An 18,848-nucleotide genomic window follows, 5' to 3' on the forward strand; every position below is an offset into this window, starting at 1 on the left:
GATAATTTCAGTTCGGCGTTTTTTTCCATTACTACAAGGACTCAAATAGACATTGATTATTTTACTTAACCGTCAACCCAACGTCTTTTTTTCGGAGTTAAAAATGTTTTGTTGCATGCAGAAATGTTATTTCATTTTTCTGCAGTCGTTCATTAATTTCATAAATGTAACACAGTATTGTTTGTTTATACATACCACAAAGGCAAAAAAAAAAAAACCTGTTATATGCAGTGTTATTTAATTTAGAATTTCAAAAGGACTTTGTGGCTCCGAGTGTTTTCTTTACTGTGTGAAACGGGTCCAAATGGCTCTTTGGGTGGTAAAGGTTGCCGACTAGTGATGTGTCGGTCGCGAACGAACCGGTTCAAAGAGCCGGCTCTTGTAAGTGAACGATGAGAGCCGGTTCCCGTCTAAGACCGAGCCATTTTTTTTCTAAGGCTTGTCATTCAACCAATCAGAGAACAACAAGCAAGTTCCAACACTCCAACCCTCCGAGCTGAGACACTGGGTTTTCCTGAATGCCAATCTGCCTTCCAAAACATAGTTGAAGAAAATGTTAAATCAGTTAAGTGTTTGTTGACAGTTGTGGTTGTTTTAATCTCTACCGTTGAATGCAGCTGTTTTGCACTTTGCAGAGTATTTGTTTATTTTATTTCCCAGAAATGGATGATTATTTAATTTAATAAGCTATTTTGTAATACCTACCTTTTGGGTTCCATTGGCCTTACTTCAGAGTTTACAAGTGATTTTTTATTAAGGTGTTTAAATAAAAATCCAGTTATTTATACAATTGAATGTGTGAGTGCAATCAGTGAGTTATTACAAGACAGCCATAAAAACAATTGGCCATTGCAACACTATTTATTATTTTTAATATTGAACAATAATATTTTGTCCATATAGTCATGTAAAATGTAGGTAATATTGTTCTGTACCAGTGGAAATAAGTGGTAAAACAAAGAGCCATTTAGGAGCCGAAAGAGCCGGCTCTTTATGAAGAGCCGAGCCAAAAGAGCCGAAATTCCCATCACTATTGCCGACCCCTGGACTAGTCGAATTCGAATTTGATACTATGGAAAAGATGATGATAAAGAGGATGATGATGATCTCTGTAGATGAAACAAGCCCAAAAAGGCAACTACAAGCTAAAAACAACAACCCACGACTACCAATATTTGTAGCTAATTTACTGTAAATATAAAACCAAAATTCATTATAATATGCAGACCTAGCAAATTTTACTTTGCGCGAAAATGTGTTATGTAAGTCAGCTACGTTTTGACTAGTCAGAGTAATAATTTACGTATTAAAATGTATCTACAATCACATTCTGACTAGTCATGGAAATAAGGGTTTAAAATATCTTTAATTGGAGTTAAGACTAGTCAGAACAAAAGGCAATATATCTCTAATTTACTTTTTGACTAGTCATAGTTTAATTTTAGATATCTGAAATGAAAATTTAAGATAGTCACCGAATTTCAGATATCTTGAATTGGAGCTTCCATTGAAATCAATGGTAAATGTGACGTCATTTACACTAGTCAAAATATAATTAGAGATATTTTAATTTAGACTTATGTCTAGTAATAAATTAATTAAATATCTCTAATGAAAATCCAGTCACAAGATTTAATGTTAAAACGGCTTGCCACAGATGTCTGACGTCTGGTGAAATTTGATTGGTTCTGGTGTTATTGTCGCATGCGGAAGTTCGCCGACTGTTGTGTGCGTTAGTGATGGGAATTTCGGCTCTTTTTGGGGAGCCGGCTCTTTTGGCTCGGCTCTTCATGAAGAGCCGGCTCTTTCGGCTCCTAAATGGCTCTTTGTTTTACCACTTATTTCCACTGGTACAGAACAATATTTCCTACATTTTACATGACTATATGGACAAGATATTATTGTTCAATATTAAAAATAATAAATAGTGTTGCAATGGCCAATTGTTTTATGGCTGTCTTGTAATAACTCACTGATTGCACTCACACATTCAATTGTATAAATAACTGGATTTTTATTTAAACACCTTAATAAAAACTCACTTGTAAACTCTGAAGTAAGGCCAATGGAACCCGAAAGGTAGGTATTACAAAATAGCTTATTAAATTAAATAATCATCCATTTCTGGGAAATAAAATAAACAAATACTCTGCAAAGTGCAAAACAGCAGCATTCAACGGTAGTGATTAAAACAACCACAACTGTCAACAAACACTTAACTGATTTAACATTTTCTTCAACTATGTTTTGGAAGGCAGATTGGCATTCAGGAAAACCAAGTGTCTCCGCTCGGAGGGTTGGAGGGTTGGAACTTGCTTGTTGTTCTCTGATTGGTTGAATGACAAGCCTTATTAAAAATGGCTCGGTCTTAGACGGGAACCGGCTCTCATCGTTCACTTACAAGAGCCGGCTCTTTGAATCGGTTCGTTCGCGACCGACACATCACTAGTGTGCGTTGTTTAATGGCGTAACCAGCTGGTGAAGAGTGGTGAGAGAAATATGTATTCTTATTTCTGTTTATCTCAGTGTTCCGTGACTGCAACCTAACATAGCCTTGCTCGAATATATGAAATTACATTTTATTCGTGTTAATGGGCACAGTTTGCTGCGATTAATACTCGATTCTTTCTTTCTTTCTTTCTTTCTTTCAACAGCAGTTATTTCTGTAATTTTAGGCATAATGAAAACCAGCCTACTTAACCTGGCACTTGTCTGGTACTCTCTCTCTGTACACACCGCTTTTGCTCACACAGAAAAGGTTAGTGATATTCTTATACGTTATTGTTATGACCATGTTTGAGACGAGGAAAGAAATCTATTTGGTATTATTATTGTTATTAATATGGAAACCTATTTCCACCCCAAATAATACAGCCGGTGAAAGAAGTATTGAACACCTCACCAGTAAATATATTTCTAAATGTGCTATTGACATGAAATTCTTACCAGAAGTCGGTGACTACTCATCCAATCCACACATGCAAGGAAATCAAACCATAGAGGTACATAAATTATGTGTAATAATGGAAAATTACATAGGGAAAAAGCTGAAATCTATCAGAAATTTGTCCCTGCTGGAATATCCAGTGTGACAAGCTTAAGCTGGTTACCAGTTTACCAGTTTAAGGTAGGTTTTGAGACCTGGTTGACCAGCTTGACCATCTACCAGTTGACAGTCTAGCCTTCAAAGTGGTTTACCAGCTTAACAGCTAGAACTTGTTTTAACTGGTCAACCAGCTTGATTACCAGCTTGAGCAGTGTCAACTGTAACCATGAGGATATGTGATGGGCAGCATACCCTCTGCATTTAACTCCAGCTTCATAGGATTTGCATATTTGACAAGATTTTGTCTTGAACTAAATGAAATCAAACAAAACAAGAGGGGGATACATTCCAAAATGTTAATAAAAACAACATGTATGACATCAGAGAAAACAAGTTATTAATATTAAGATTAGGGGTATGTTTAGTGCTAGGCTAAGACATAATTACATGTGATTCATTTTAAATATATAATAAATTTGAAGTATTTTGTATCTATGTAAATACTTTATATATATAGAGTACATATTGAACCTTTTGCATAGATATTGCTTATCTACAGTTTGTGTTCTTTCTTTTGGAAAAATTAAGTTGTCTCTTTTGAAAAAAGTTATCTGTTAATGTCCATCATATTTTCTGATATGTATTTCCCAACTTTGGCTGCCCTTGAGTTCAAATGTGCTTCTCCAATGTTTTGCTTCTTCAGCCAGTCTTGAAAACAAACCTGTAAATAATATTAAAACCTGTTATTACATTAAAAGGAGTGAGGTGCTCAAGGCAAGTGCATGAGATCACTGCTATAGGACACAGTTTAAGAGCAAATTTGGGTGGTACACATGACAATTCTCGCCCCCTCCAGGGTGTATTCCTGCCTTGCGCCCAATGATTCCAGGTAGGCTCTGGACCCACCGCGACCCTGAACTGGATAAGGATTACAGATAATGAATGAATGACAATTCTCTCTGTGTCAATCCAAGACAATACTCTAACACACCTAATCCAGCTAAAAAGATAGATCCTAATTTAAACAATCCATGGAGCTGAAACATAAACATGTTTCTAGTTAAGGTATATAATTTATTAGGTATTTATAAGGTATGTAAAATTATTTTTGTCACTAAGTACCACAAAAATCTGGTTGTAAATGTATGTAAATCTGCAAACTTTCTGTTGTTATTGTGGTTAATAGGGAATAATCTAAAATGTTTTCAAATGTTTTTGATAATTAAATAGTTAAGATTAAAATGACATGACAATGATGTGAAACGTGACATTGTAAATAGCCACACAGAATTAGAATTTTTCTTAGGTGTGTTCATCCCATAGCTGACAATTGTAATTTGCTCTGTTGAGTTTATTAAGTCAGAATATTAGGCTTTGATTATGTTTCAACTAATGGTACCTACCTGACATTTTTATTTGCTAAATGGTCCTCATCTCTCTCTCTCTCTCTCTCTCTCTCTCTCTCTCTCTCTGTGTGTGTGTGTGTGTGTATATAGTAGAAAGGATCTTGTGTTTTCGGTTTTTATGTTGTTTAGAGAGGATATACACAGATAATTTGCCAGTGCTGAAAGGAAGGATTTAGTATACACCAACAAAACCTCTACACACATTAGCTACATTTAAAATAATAAATGACCTGAACTGAATAAACTGAGGAGAAACAATGTTTTTATTTATGACTGTTTTGCTTTAGGTTGCTTTTTTCTAAGGGGATACAGTTTAAAAATGTTGTTGAATTAGGTCTATATAAAACATGATTCCACACAATAAATTATTAGATAAACCTTCGGCGTTTACACTCCATCAAATAGGCTAAGCTTAAAAATGTAAACATTTTCTGCAAAATCAGATGGTTAAGTTGTCATTCAGAGTTGTTTGTTTTAAAGAAAAGGTGTCAGAGTTGTTCACTGTGATGTTGATAAGAATCCGACTGATATTTAATGCCACTAAAAGCTTATTCACAGGCAATTATGACATGACATGTTTAGAAATATTTGAAACCTGTTTTTTGAGGTAGCATGTTGACTTAAAACACTTTTCTTTCTTTTTTTTTAATCTATTCATTCATGCAGGGTGTTTTGGCATTTTTTCTTTTTTTGGGGGGTGAGATTTTTCACTATTTCATTATAATCAACAATACATACACACCTCAGAAGGCATGTGCATGTTCACTGATGGTTTCGTCTGGTAAAGAAAGAAATTAGTTTATATTTCTGATTAATTCTGCAGACAAATTGAAAAATTGGAATTTTCCTTTAATAATGTTACTTTGGTTCTCATATACATAGTTTTAATTATAGTTAATTACATAGTTACATTGTGCTGTTAACAAACCAAGAGGCCTTAGAAATTGTCTCATATACATAGTATTACCTATCATTTTCTTAAATGTCTAAGCCATTTGCGTAGTAGGTAATCTTTAGTTTGCGATATTTCTGATATCATAGTTTAATGTGCTTTCTTTTTGTCCAGTCTATTCTGCTGCTGTTTTCTTCTGGATTTGCTGATCTTCCGACATGAAGAGTGTGTACAAACAATATCTTGAGCCAGGTTCCTCAACTGGTATTCCAAAAGCCACACATTACAGACAATCATGCTGGTGAAATTTAAAGGTACATCCATGCAAATTCCTCAGTCAATAGTGCAGACCAAGAGAATGGCAGTGTATTGCCAGGTATAGAAGACGGAAACCGTATGATGTAACATTTGAACAGGTTTTCACACTCCTGAAATATATATATATAAAAAATTTTTTAGCATACAGTATATGTAACCATGTACACTGGTTGATGTAAAATATTTTAAATCGGTGCATTTATTGAAGACTAATGACCAAAAATGCGCAATTACTCTTCTGACTGTGTGCATTCAAATTGGCCATCTGGAACTATTTGGAGTCTGCATGAGTCACGTGATCACCAAGCATTTTGGACCGTTGGTGCAACTCGCACTCTATATGGCTCTTGGTAAAACCAGTGAGTTCTCTCAAGATCTTTGCAATCTTATTGAAGGGCGTCACGGTGGCGCAGCAGGTAGGTGTCGAAGTCACACAGCTCCAGAGGCCTGGAGGTTGTGGGTTCGATTCCCGCTCCAGGTGACTGTCTGTGAGGAGTGTGGTGTGTTCTCCCCGTGTCCACGTGGGTTTCCTCCAGGTGCTCCAGTTTCCTCCCACAGTCCAAAAAAAACCAAAAAAAAACCACATGTTGGTAGGTAGATTGGTGACTCAGAATTGTCCGTAGGTGTGAGTGAGTGTGTGTGTCTGTGTTGCCCTGTGAAGGACTGGCGCCCCCTCCAGGGTGTATTCCCGCCTTGCACCCAATGATTTTAAATAAATTTCAGTAATTGTGTTCAATACATTTCCCATGTGACTTTTTTATGATTATCACACATAATTTAATTTATGCAAGTCTATGGTTTTATTTATTTATTTATTTATTTATTGCATGTGTGGATTGGATGGGTTGTTACGGACATCTGGTTAGAATTTCATGTCAATAGCACCTTTAGAAATATATTTATTTAGAAAATTGCTGACATGTTCTATACTTGCTTCACCCGCTGTATATATAACTATATAACTAGATAAATGTATTATAATTCTGATATAGCATATAGTAATGTCTTTACTGCTGTCCTTTCTCATTACGTTCAGTTGAGTACACTTGTACTTAAAGCACTTTTTACCTCTAATTTTCACAAAGCAGATATACAAAATTCCAGGTCGCTACTCTAATTAAGCAAGTCCAGGTGACAGTGGCAGGAAAACCTCTCGGAACATTTTGCATTCTCTGAAGATCTCTGCATTCCATCCAGTAGCTTTGTGATGAGTTGAGGTGGCATTTAATCCTACAGAAATCGTCCAACTTCAGTAACCTGAAATTACCTAGGTTTATGTGTCTCACTGCATTAAAATTCCCACAGTATTGTTATAGTATGCAGTGTACAGTTTCTTATAACCATCAAGGCTTTTACTGTTTTAAACTGTAGTAAAGCATGTGTCCACAAACATTTGGCAATACAGTCTAACTATTAATATCCTTAATATTGGAAATAAAAGAAATATTGAATGAGCAGGTGTCCATGAACTGTAAAGGCCTAGTGTATTTAATTCACAAAGTGCTGAGTGTATAAATTGTCTTTACTTTAGAATTTTATTCCCATACAGTTTCCTACAGCTCTAACAATAAGAGAGCATTCTGATCGCTTTGAGGAGAAAGAGGAGAGCCATAACACTCATGAGGCTCATGATCCTGAAGATCTTGAAGTGTTCAATCCTACTGATGAATGGCAGACTCTCAAACCAAGTTAGTGCACATATTTGAGTACACATGTTTAGTAAACGAAATTAGCCAAATCTGTGATGTCTTCAATTTTTTATTTTCATTAATTGTTTTTGTGAGAGGCACGGTGACGCAGCAGGTAGTGTCACAGTCAAACAGCTTCAGGGACCTGGAGGTTGTGGGTTCAAATCCTACGCCAGGTAACTGTCTGTGAGGAGATCTGTGGTGTGTTCTCTCAGTGTCCGCATGGGTTTCCTCCGGGTGATCCGGTTTCCTTCTACGGTCCAAAACACATGTTGGTAGGTGGATTGGCGACTCAAAAGAGAACACTCATTCTGGGGACTTCAACGCTCACATGGGTAATGACAGTGAGACCTGGAGGGGTGTGATTGGGAGGAATGGTCCCGCTGATCTGAACCCGAGTGGTATTCAGTTATTGGATTTTTGTGCCCGTCACAGTTTGTCCATTTTGAACACCATGTTCGAGCATAAGGGTGTCCACAAGTACACCTGGCATCAGGAAACTCAAGGCCGCATTTCAGTGATCGACTTTATAGTTGTATCATCGAACCTGCGGCCATATGTTCTGGACACTTGGGTGAAGAGAGGTGCTGAGCTGTCAACTGATCACCCCGCACTCTGTGGTGGACACCCTGGGTGAGGGAGCTCTGTCAAGCTGAAGAAAGAGTTCACCAACACTGTATACAGTGGGGTTGTTGACCTTGACTGGGGACGTCATTAGGCGGTGGAAGGAATACTTCGAGCATCTTCTCAACCCCACCAGCACGTCTTCCATCTCCACTGGCAGACTGGGGTGGTGGTTCTTCTTTTTAAGAAGGGGGAACGGTGTGTTCCAACTATAGGGAATCACACTCCTCAGCCTCCCCGGTAAGGTCCATGCAGGGTACTGGAGAAGAGAGTCCGACTGATAGTTGAATCTCAGATCCAGGAGGAACAATGCAGATTCCGTCCCGGTCGTGGAACACAGGACCAGCTCTTTACCCTCGCTAGGATCCTGGAGGGTGCGTGGGAGTTTGCTCAACCAGTCTACATGTGTTTTGTAGATCTGGAGAAGGCATTCGACCGTGTCCCTCGGGGTATTCTGTGGGGGGTGCTCTGGGAGTATGTGGTACTGGGCTCTTTGCTATGAGCTATCCAGTCCCTGTATAAACAGAGCAGGAGTCTGGTTCGTGTGGCTGGCAGTAAGTCCAAATGATAGCCAAGTGGCGGAAGGTGTCTGGTTTGGTGGTCTCAGGATTCCATGTCTGCTTTTTGCAGATGATGTGGTCTTGTTGGCTTTATCGAGCTGGGACCTCCAGCTCTTGCTGGACTAGTTTGCAGCCGAGTGTGAAGCAGTAGGGATGAGGATCAGCACCTCCAAGTCCGAGTCCATGGTACTCAGTCGGAAAAGTGTGGAGTGCTCTCTCCAGGTTGTAAGTGAGATCCTGCCTCAAGTGGAGGAGTTTAAATACCTCGGGGTCTTGTTCACGAGTGAGGGAAATATGGAGCGGGAGATTGACAGGTGGATCGGTGCAGCGTCAGCAGTAATGCGGGCTCTGTACTGGTCCGTTGTGGTGAAGAGAGAGCTGAGCAGAAAAGCAAAGCTTTCGATTTGCCGTTCAATCTACGTCCCAACCCTCACCTATGGTCATGAGCTTTGGGTAGTGACCGAAAGAACGAGATCGCGGGTACAAGTGGCTGAAATGAGTTTTCTCCCCAGGGTGTCTGGTCTCTCCTTTAGAGACAGAGTTAGGACCTCGGACGTCCGGGAGAGACTCTGAGTGGAGCCGCTGTTCCTCCACGTTAAGAGGAACCAGTTGAGGTGGTTCGGGCATCTGGTTCGGATGCCTCCTGGACGCCTTTCTGGTGAGATGTTCCAGGCATGTCCAATGGGGAGGAGGCCCCAAGGAAGATCCAGAACATACTAGACAGACTTCATGTCTTGATTGGCCTGGGAACGCCTCGGTATACCCCCGGAGGAGCTGGAAGCAGTTGCCGGGGAGAGGGAGATCTGGGTTTCTTTACTCGGACTGCTTCCCCTGCGACCCGGACTCGAATAAGCGGTGGATAATGTATGGATTGCAATGCATTTTAGAAATGAAATACCTTTCATTCACAACAGAAAATCTCAACTTTCTGTGTCTGTGAAACCAACACAGTGCTTGGAGTTAGTCACAGCTGTCAAATGAGTGTGCTTCTTGTTCTTTAAAAAGACAAAAAAAAGGCTAACTCCTAAACGTTTGGGAACTGTGTAGACCAGTTGCTTTAGTTTGGAAGCATAATGTTTTCCCATTTTTGCCCGATATAGGATTTCAACTACTTAACACTTGTTGTAGTATTTTTAATTTCATAATGTGTCCAAATGTTTTTAGCATGTTTGAAAATAGTTTGGCACCTCTTTTACTATGTTACAATGCTCTTTGTAATGCATACAGAAAGTGGATTGTCTAAAACGGAGGTGTCCAGCCCCCAGGCCAAATGCGGCCTGTTGGCCCACGGCATCACTTTTAAGAATCATTAGTGCACTGCTGTCACTTGGCAGTTTTTTCTTTGACCTGATGATGGCAGCAGTGCACAAATGCATAGGATATTGCCCCGCTGTGTTAATGAACTAAGCTAAACTTTAATTAATTTCTCTGGGCCAGCAAAGTAATTCACAGAATGACATTTGGTGATTGCAGCAGCAAAAAAATACAATGTTGATAGTGACAACAGGTGATTTCAAGAGAGAGAGAGAAGTAAAATCTGCAGTAAAATTTTGGATTTTACACTTTTTTGATATCATGCAGCAGTTAATGCTTTAAATGAAATTCAGTAGCTAATAAATCTAAACTGTCTTTTGTAAATATGTGTATTTCACATTTTGAATACAATTATTTATATTCATATTTATATTTTTTGAATAATGTTTGATAAGAGAGACATGGGCTTAAGGGCTTAAGAATTTTTATATGAGCCAATTCGGCCCCCTTTGAAAAAAGTTAGGACACCCCTGGTCTAAAATAAGCAAGGCCTTCCCTGAAAAGACAAGATCTATTTGGCAGCATGTTGCTGCAAAACCTTTAAAAAAATTAAATGTTGGCTTTGAACTTCAATGAAATATAGAGTTTAAATAATTTGTACATCATTGTGTTAAACCACAAGCCTGATATGGATTAAGTGGAAAAGATAAGATCTTTGCATTTAGTTATTGCACAGCATCCCAGATATATTGGAAATGGGCCTTGTGTGTGTATAATGCAGATTAAGATGTAAAGTTGGCTTTATTTTATGTATGTCATTATCACACTATTACAGATCAAGCTGTACCACCAGGCTCTCACGTCAGGTTGAACATGCAGACTGGATTGAGAGAAGCCAAACGTGGAGAAGAGGAAGGTCTAAAATACTGGACAGATGGGCAGAGGTATTAAAGAATAAATATAGAACAGATAACACATGGGCTAAATGCTTACAAGAAAGGATCAATGATCCATTTTCTCCAGTGATTCTTATTGCATAATGAAGCTGTCATTATATTAATTCCTAGTGGTTTTGATGTGCCAGGCTTGATCTGACTAAACTTTTTAAAAATGGCTTTGGGTGATTTAATAAATTATTTGATTAATACAATTTTAACCTCTAAAAATACCACTAGGACCAAATAACAGCACAATTCTCACCTTTCTGTTGAACAACTATTTTCTGAATGACACACAGTTCATCCCAAGCAAATACTAGCATCATGTTTAAGCTAATCTCACTAAGTCAAATGAGGAACTGGGACAACTTTTAAAATGCCTTGCTGTTACCCAGTCTAGGTTAGGCCATAACATAAATAGAAAGATTGCAGAATGTCTTAATCCCTCTGAGGTTGGAGCATATAAAACCCAATGTAAATAACACAAGAAGACAGGAGGATAGGAGAAAACAACAAAAATAACGAAGCTAACTTTGTTTAAAAAAACTAAATAAATCTAACCAATAAAAACATAAAATCATCACCTTTTCTGATTCTTCCATTCCAGGGTTGCAGTAAAATACCTTAAATATAACCTAACTGCAAACAGCCCTCACAATGTCACTGTTATTGTAATGAAGCATAAGCAGTTTTCAGGTAGCTGGACAAGGAACTAGAAAGGACCTGAATGCAACCCCACCGTCCCCCTCACCTTGCTTTCAATTGCTTGTAGTCTTGTTATTTATATTAAATAAAATGTCGTGGGCCAACATCAAAATGGCCACCATGGTCACCACCCATCTTGAAATATTTTCCCCCTCTCATATACTAATGTGCCACAAACAGGAAGTTAATATCACCAACCATTCCCATTTTATTAAGGTGTATCCATATATATGACCTACCCTGTACATTACTACATCATAGGAATGCAGAGTTATGTTATGGTTTTTTAAATAGCAATGACGTAAAGATGTTGAAGGAAGTCTCCACTGACACTGTCTTACTTGTATATAAATATTAATTTATAAAGAAAGAACAGCATCAAACCAAGCACTCTGAGCTGTAGCTTACAAGCCTATTTAACATTTTACTTATTTATTTATGTTTTTTTTTTTTACCGTTTTACGTTTTAAAAAAAAAACTTAAGATATAATTTCAGGAAATGTAATATATATTTGAGCTGGCAGTTTCTTTGATGCAGTAATTATAATGTTCATTTGTCTGCAAATGTGGCCTATCCTGCCTTGTCCCTATTTGTAGCTATGAGTATTATATCTAATTCAATGCACTTCTTTTTTTTCTTTTAATGAGTCAGACATGAAATTAACAAGCAGTCAACTTTCAGAGCTCAGCAGCTAAAAGAGGCACTAAAGAAATACAAAGGAGATAACCCTTCAAAAAAGGAAGCTGGACAGGTATGCTAGTGTTAGTCATCTAATAAAGGTTAAACAATAGTACTGAAATATACTTGCATTTGATTTGAGCTTATTAATAGTGTCTGATTACAGGCTGACACCTCCACAAGTTCTCAGTTTCGCTCAGTGGATGAACTGAAACGTGACATGGAAGCACTAGAATTTCTAATGGAAACAGATGCTGAGATTATGCATAAACTCTTGTCCAAGTTTAACAGCACCAGCAATACAGTGGACCAAAGAGTAACTGCTCTGCTTGATCTAGAATACCTTGTTCACCAGGTAATGACTAATTTTGTTCACAGTCTCATCCCTTCAGCCAAAATCAAGTTCATGTTCTAACCCTCAAAGTCTCATATTATTTACAACATGTGCTATTTTTCTTATTGCTTATTTCCTAAGTGAGACTCCCACACCTTGTAAATCCCAGTTACTTCACTAAATCTTTATAGATTTGACATGAATGTAATAGTATAACATATAAAATGGTAGACAGAAAACAAATATATTCGTAGGTGCAGTAAGAAGACGCATACTTAGAGAAGTGCTACATCACGTACATTATATAGGAAGATGTAAATTTGATTGCATGGGATATTCTGTACCCCTTCAGTGATGAATGTGAATGAAATGATGAAATACAACCCCTGGCAAAAATTATGGAATCACCAGTCTCTGAGGATGTTCCTTCAGTTTAATTTTGTAGAAAAAGAGCAGATCACAGATTTGACGAAAAACTAAAGGTATTTCAAATGGCAACTTTCTGGCTTTAAGAAACACTAAAAGAAATCAAGAAAAATAATTGTGGGGGCCAGTAACCGTTAGATTTTGCTCTATGGCAAGATGCATTATCATCTAGAAAAATGATTTCCTCATCCCCAAACATATTCGATAGATGGGATAAGAAAAGTGTCCAAAATGTCAATGTAAACCTGTGCATTTATTGAAGATGTAATGACAGCCATCTCCCCACTGCCTTTCCCTGACGTGCTGCCCCTTATCATCAATGACTGTGGAAATCTGCATGTTTTCTGCAGACAGTTGTCTGCATAAATCTCATTGGAACGGCACCAGACAAAAGTTCTAGAATCATCACCTTGCCCAATGCAGATTCAAGATTCATCACTGAATATGACTTTCATCCAGTCGTCCACAGTCCACGACTGCCTTTCCTTAGCCCATTGTAACCTTGTTTTTTTTTCTGTTTAGTTGTTAGTGATGGCTTTCTTTTAGCTTTTCTGTAAATCCCATTTCCTCTAGGCGGTTTCTTACAGTTCGGTCACAGACGTTGACTCCAGTTTCCTCCCATTTGTTCCTCATTTGTTTTGTTGTACATTTTCTGTTTTCAAGGCGTATTGCTTTAAGTTTTCTGTCTTGACGCTTTGATGTCTTCCGTGGTCTACCAGTACGCTTGCCTTTAACCACCTTCCCATGTTGTTTGTACTTGGTCCAGATGTTAGACACAGCTGACTGTGAACCACCAACATCTTGTGCAACACTGCGTGATGATTTATCCTCTTTAAGGAGTTTGATAATCCTCTCCTTTGTTTCAATTGACATCTCTGGTGTTGGAGCCATGATTCATGTTCGTCCACTTGTTGCAACAGCTCTCCAAGGTGTGATCACTCCTTTTTACCTGCGTACTAACGAGCAGCGTTAATCTGATGCAGGTGTTAGTGTTTATAATGAAAATTTGAAGGGTGATTCCATAATTTTTTCCTCAGAATTGAGTGATTCCATAATTTATTCCCTGTGCTTGTCCTAAAAATCTAACGGTTACTGGCTACCACAATTATTTTTTTTGATTTCTTTTAGTGTTTCTTAAAGCCAGAAAGTTGCCATTTGAAATGCCTTTAGTTTTTTGTCAAATCTGTGATCTGCTCTTTTTCTACAAAATTAAACAACTGAAGGAACATCCTCAGAGACTGGTGATTCCATAATTTTTGCCAGGGGTTGTAGTGGTAGCAGTATGAAGATTTAAGTGGGTACTGAAGGGTTTTTTTTGTTTTGTTTTTTGTATTTTTGAGGTGGATAATGCAAAGAATCTAGTGTCAATGGGTGGATTGAAGCTGGTAACTGATGCCTTGAACAATACTGATGTTAGGATTCAAGAAAGTGCTGCATTTGTATTAGGATCAGCTGTTTCAAGGTTTGTTTTTAAGGAATGTTTGTATTACTATATTTAGTGAAAGAAGATGATTGTTTGGTTTAGTTAGTACTGTTTTTTTTTTTCAGTAACCCAACAGTCCAAATTGAGGCCTTAGAGGGTGGTGCCTTACAGAAACTCCTGACTTTGCTTGCAACCCCTCATCCAGTATCAGTTAAGAAAAAGGTAAAGTTATTCTTTGAAAATCTCTATTGTTGTTCTGACTTTGTTTCCACTTCAGCCAGCATTATCTATCGTGTTAAATCATACTGCTAACTCAAGGACCTAACTCAAGGAGTACAAGTGAGCAGAGTATGACTCTCTCTGAATAAGTAGGGTGGCCCTCCCTAACTGCAAGTTAGGCTACGTTCACACAACAGGTAAAAAAAAGTGGCCCAAATCCGGTCTGTTTTGTCATATGTAACATGTGTGTTGTTTGTGTCGCTGTGTGAACGGCACAAATTGCATTGAACTGACTTTTTAAAATCAGATTTGAGCCACTTTCATATGTGGTATTGAGATCTGATCCCTATCCTATGTGTGGCAATGTCACTCTGTCTGAACGGCCACTGAGAATGATGTCCGAACAACGGTCCAAAGCATTTTTTCATTTTAATTTGAGGTGTTTAGGATGTGTAAATGGCCAAGTAAAAGCATTTTCATTTTGTAAAAAATATTGGGAAACAAATAACATGTGAAAATCCTTAATCCAGGTTTCTGTCTCTCATTTATGAGAAAATAAAACTCATGTTTAAAGGTTTCTTTATAAAACATACAGGATAAGAGCTTATTTTTTTGTAGTTCTTGATCAGTTTATATTGATATTTTTGGTATGAAGCTGTATAAATGTGGATCATGGAGATATTAAATTCGTTATGTCAGCACTCGTCTGCTTCTCTTTGGAGACCTTGTGTTCGTGAGAGACGCGGGAGATTTGCGCTTGGAGTGAAAGAAATATGGTTTCATGTTTTAATATTCTCTACAGTCTTTAATTAATATGCTGTTATTAACATAGAGCTCATATGGAATAAGAAAAGGGAGGTTTTGTGATACCGTGCTGCACAGTTGAGTCCCATTAATTCATTTCAAAAAAGAAAGTGCTTTGAATAAAACAGATGGACATTTCTTTCTGGTCAGCGCCTGAAGCATCGTCCTTTGCGCTTAAAATCAGATTTTGGCCACTTTTACCTGTCGTGTGAATGTAGCCTTAGATGACAGTAAAATTACCCATTTTGTGTTCTTCTGATTGTGTTAGTGCTATTTAGTGAATTGTTATAGAGGAAGCATGTGTTTGTCTTCACCAGGCCAAGTTGATACAGTCATGTGATTTGCAATGGAAGAAAATGGGTGAATGTTGGCAATGAAAAGAATTGACTCAAAACATTAGAAATAAACCGAGTTTTTAACATTTAATATGGATTTGTTCAGTTTCACCATCAGCACGCTTGGTTTCATGTCATTTCAAGAGAGTTTTATTGTCAATTCTGTATATGTACAGGACATACAAAGGATTGAAATTACGTTACTCTCCTCTCCAAGATGCAGTAACATTTACAAAAAATGGGCTAAATTCAACTAAGCTAAGTATATACATATATGAAAGTGAACAAATAGAAGACAAGTGCAGGACATACGATAACAGCAGCTCACTGATAGACATACATGAGACAATGGGACACTGACTGAAGACAATAACCTGATTTGGAGGTAGGATACTGGATGTACAAGGCAGTGTAAACAATAGTGCAAAAAAAATTGTAATAGACGGAAGTAGGTAATTGTAAGATAATCGTATAACAACTAAATAAAGTGAACAAGTGCATACCGATTGAAAAAGTCACAGTTGGGTCTGATGAGGAGCTTAAGTGGCAGTACCAATATAAACAGACCCGGTGTCAACAGTAGTGCAAATACAGGGATATGAAACCTGGAGGCTGGTTAAAGGGAGTGCTTGCCTGATTTTCAAAGTCACAGTTGGGTATTGGTGGTAATTGATGAAGTTGCTGAGTAGTGTGTGTGTGGGGGGGCAGAGCAGGGAGAGAGTTCAGCATTCTCACAGCCTGATGGATGGAGCTATCCCTCAGTCTGCTGGTCCTAGCCCTGAGACTACGCAGTCTCCGCCTTGATGGCAGGAGGATGAAGAAGCTGTGTAGCGGGTGGGTGGGATCACCTGCCAAGCAGAGGGCTTTTCATTGGAGGCAGGTGCTGTATAAGTCCCCGTAAGTTCTCACAATACGCTGGAGGGTTCTGCGGCAGGATTCTGTGCAGGCCCCGTACCACGCAGTGAAACAGCTAGTCAGGATACTCTCGATGGCCCCCTTGTAGAAAGTGATCATAATGGGGGTGGGAGCTCTTGCTCTTCTTAGCTTGCGGAGAAAGTAAAGCCGTTGGTGAGACTTCTTGGCCAGTGATTCTGTGTTGATGGTCCAGGAGAGGTCCTCTGTGACGTGCACACCCAGGAACTTGGTGCTGCTCACCCTCTCCACAGCAGCCTCATTGATGGATAGAGGGGCATGTTGTGTGCGAGTTCTCCTGAAGTCCACAACAATCTCCTTGGTCTTCTCAGTGTTCAGAGAGAGATTGTTGTGTTTGCACCAAGAGGCCAGCCATCTCACCTCGCTCCTGTAGTGTGACTCATCGTTGTTGCTGATGAGGCCTACCACAGTTGTGTCATCTGCAAACTTGATGAAGAGGTTGGAGGTGTGTGATGGAGAGCAGTCGTGGGTTAGCAGAAGAACTCTACTTGATGGTCACAGCAAATATTTTCCAAATAACTTAGTAGTTTTGGAAAATATTTGCTGTGATCATCCAGTTATGTATTTTTTTTCTAAAGGGCCTAAACTATTTTAAGCAAAAATTTGTTTTATGTATTTTTCATGGTTTTTGTTCTGTAAAATATATAATAATTTTTACTGCAATTTCAAGTGCAGAAACGCATGCAAATAATTTTCTATTTTTAAAAAAAAATTTCAGGCACTGTTTGCCTTGGCTTGTTTGCTGCGTCACTTCCCCTTTGCTCAAAGTCACTTTGTGGAGCTGGGAGGAATGCAAGTGCTTGGTGACCTGTTCAAAGAACAAGGGGTTGACTGTCTCCGTGTGAGAATCATCACCATGCTGTATGACATGATCATAGAGAAGGTCAGTATTAGTGCATGGATGTGCTATTACATTGTTTAAATGAAAAATATAAATATTACAATAATCTTATTATATTTTAATGTTATTTTAAGACCAATTATTTAAAATTTGCAGAGACTTTGAGTTTGGGATTTTTTTTATATTATGTGTTCTAGGAGCTGGTGTTCAAGACTGATATAGAAGCTGTGCCAAATTCCACTCAGCAGCAGTATGCCAAATATTCTCTCCATCCTATGTTAGTTGAACAAGGATGGTGCAACCTAGTGCCTGAACTGCTGAATTCCACTGATCATGACCAGAGGGAAAAGGCGGTGCGTACTCTTCTGGCCATGAGGCCACATTGTCAAACTCAGTATCAACAGAATCCCTCTCTGACCAACTCTCTCATCTCTTTGCAAAAGGAATACCAAACACTTGCTCTCACAGAGGAAACCCAGGGTGAAAAGGATGGATACTTTAATGAGATCTTGTCCCTTCTTGACTCTCTTGTGGTAAAAATACACTAAGAACTCAAAGGGACCTACAGTTGTGTAATTTAGTAGTCAATAAAAAAAAAGCTTGTTTTGAGTGTGCATGGGAAAGTATACTTTTTTTCTAATAATAATTTAAGAATTGTCACTGGTGTTGTCAATGGGACTGCACTACTGCAGAAGAAGTCACACTATACTATAAACACATACAGTTCTCCTTATTCATCAGTGTTAGCTGGGGTCAAATTTGATTATAAAATAAGCACATCCAAGTTTTTTACAAACTTTTAATATTGACCATTTTCTTTGACTCATGTCTGTTGTTGTAAGTTTATATACCGGCCGGCCATCCTGCTGGCTATGCCAGTATTGTATTGAATATAGACCCCCAATGTTGTTTGTGATGTCAAGATTGTTGGTAGGTATTTCCCAATGAGTCAGGAGACACTGGGTTGTAAGCAGACGAGATATTTAATTGGAAAAGAGTGCAGATAAATCAAGTGGGTCTGCATCTCATCCCCAAGCAGTCTGAGCATCCACCCAAGCAATCTGAGATGACACCATGTAGCCTGCTTCAAAAAGCATTCTGCCTTACAACCCCAAGCAGTCTGACAATACCTCAAAAGGTTGGTTAAATACAGGGGACTCACCCCTCCCAGCCCCTCTTAAGGTGATTAATTGTAATCATACACAGGATAAGGCATAATGTATCCTATGCCAATCAATCAAAATTATTTGCATAGTGCTTTTTACAACAGATGTCACAAAGCAGCTTCACAGAATTCCGGTAAGACAAAGTTTTGACATGAAATGTAAAAATACCCAGGTGAGCAAGCCATGGGCGACAGTGGCAAGGAAAAACTCCTTCACATGAGGAAGAAACCTTGGAAGGAACCAAGGCTCTCAGGGGG

At 38.5% G+C, this 18,848-nt stretch overlaps 1 protein-coding gene across 2 annotated transcripts; it reads left to right on the plus strand.

Moving 5' to 3' along the window:
• Positions 1-2,379: 2,379 nt before the first annotated feature.
• On the plus strand, positions 2,380-18,035 carry sil1 (SIL1 nucleotide exchange factor). 2 transcript variants are annotated; one of them, XM_066649408.1, is made up of 10 exons: positions 2,380-2,488; positions 2,655-2,758; positions 7,212-7,350; positions 10,624-10,732; positions 12,084-12,183; positions 12,277-12,465; positions 14,211-14,332; positions 14,419-14,515; positions 17,303-17,467; positions 17,623-18,035. In XM_066649408.1, exons 2-10 carry the CDS (start codon positions 2,681-2,683, stop codon positions 17,971-17,973), a joined length of 1,350 nt encoding a protein of 449 aa, XP_066505505.1. In that variant the 5' UTR covers positions 2,380-2,488; positions 2,655-2,680; the 3' UTR covers positions 17,974-18,035. The 2 variants fall into 2 exon arrangements, with proteins under 2 accessions (XP_066505505.1, XP_066505506.1); XM_066649409.1 differs by having other exon boundaries at positions 12,114-12,183.
• Positions 18,036-18,848: the final 813 nt, after the last annotated feature.

The sequence above is a fragment of the Hoplias malabaricus genome, chromosome 17, assembly GCF_029633855.1.
Source record: "Hoplias malabaricus isolate fHopMal1 chromosome 17, fHopMal1.hap1, whole genome shotgun sequence".
NCBI classification, from domain to species: Eukaryota; Metazoa; Chordata; class Actinopteri; order Characiformes; family Erythrinidae; genus Hoplias; species Hoplias malabaricus.

Bases quoted from the DNA above. Each gene is read 5' to 3' on its own strand.
- sil1 (XM_066649408.1), top strand. From the start codon at position 2,681: ATGAAAACCAGCCTACTTAACCTGGCACTTGTCTGGTACTCTCTCTCT. The intron at 10,733-12,083 runs GTATTAAAGAAT...TTAATGAGTCAG, and splicing joins TACTGGACAGATGGGCAGAG to ACATGAAATTAACAAGCAGT. The intron at 14,333-14,418 runs GTTTGTTTTTAA...TTTTTTTTTCAG, and splicing joins TTAGGATCAGCTGTTTCAAG to TAACCCAACAGTCCAAATTG.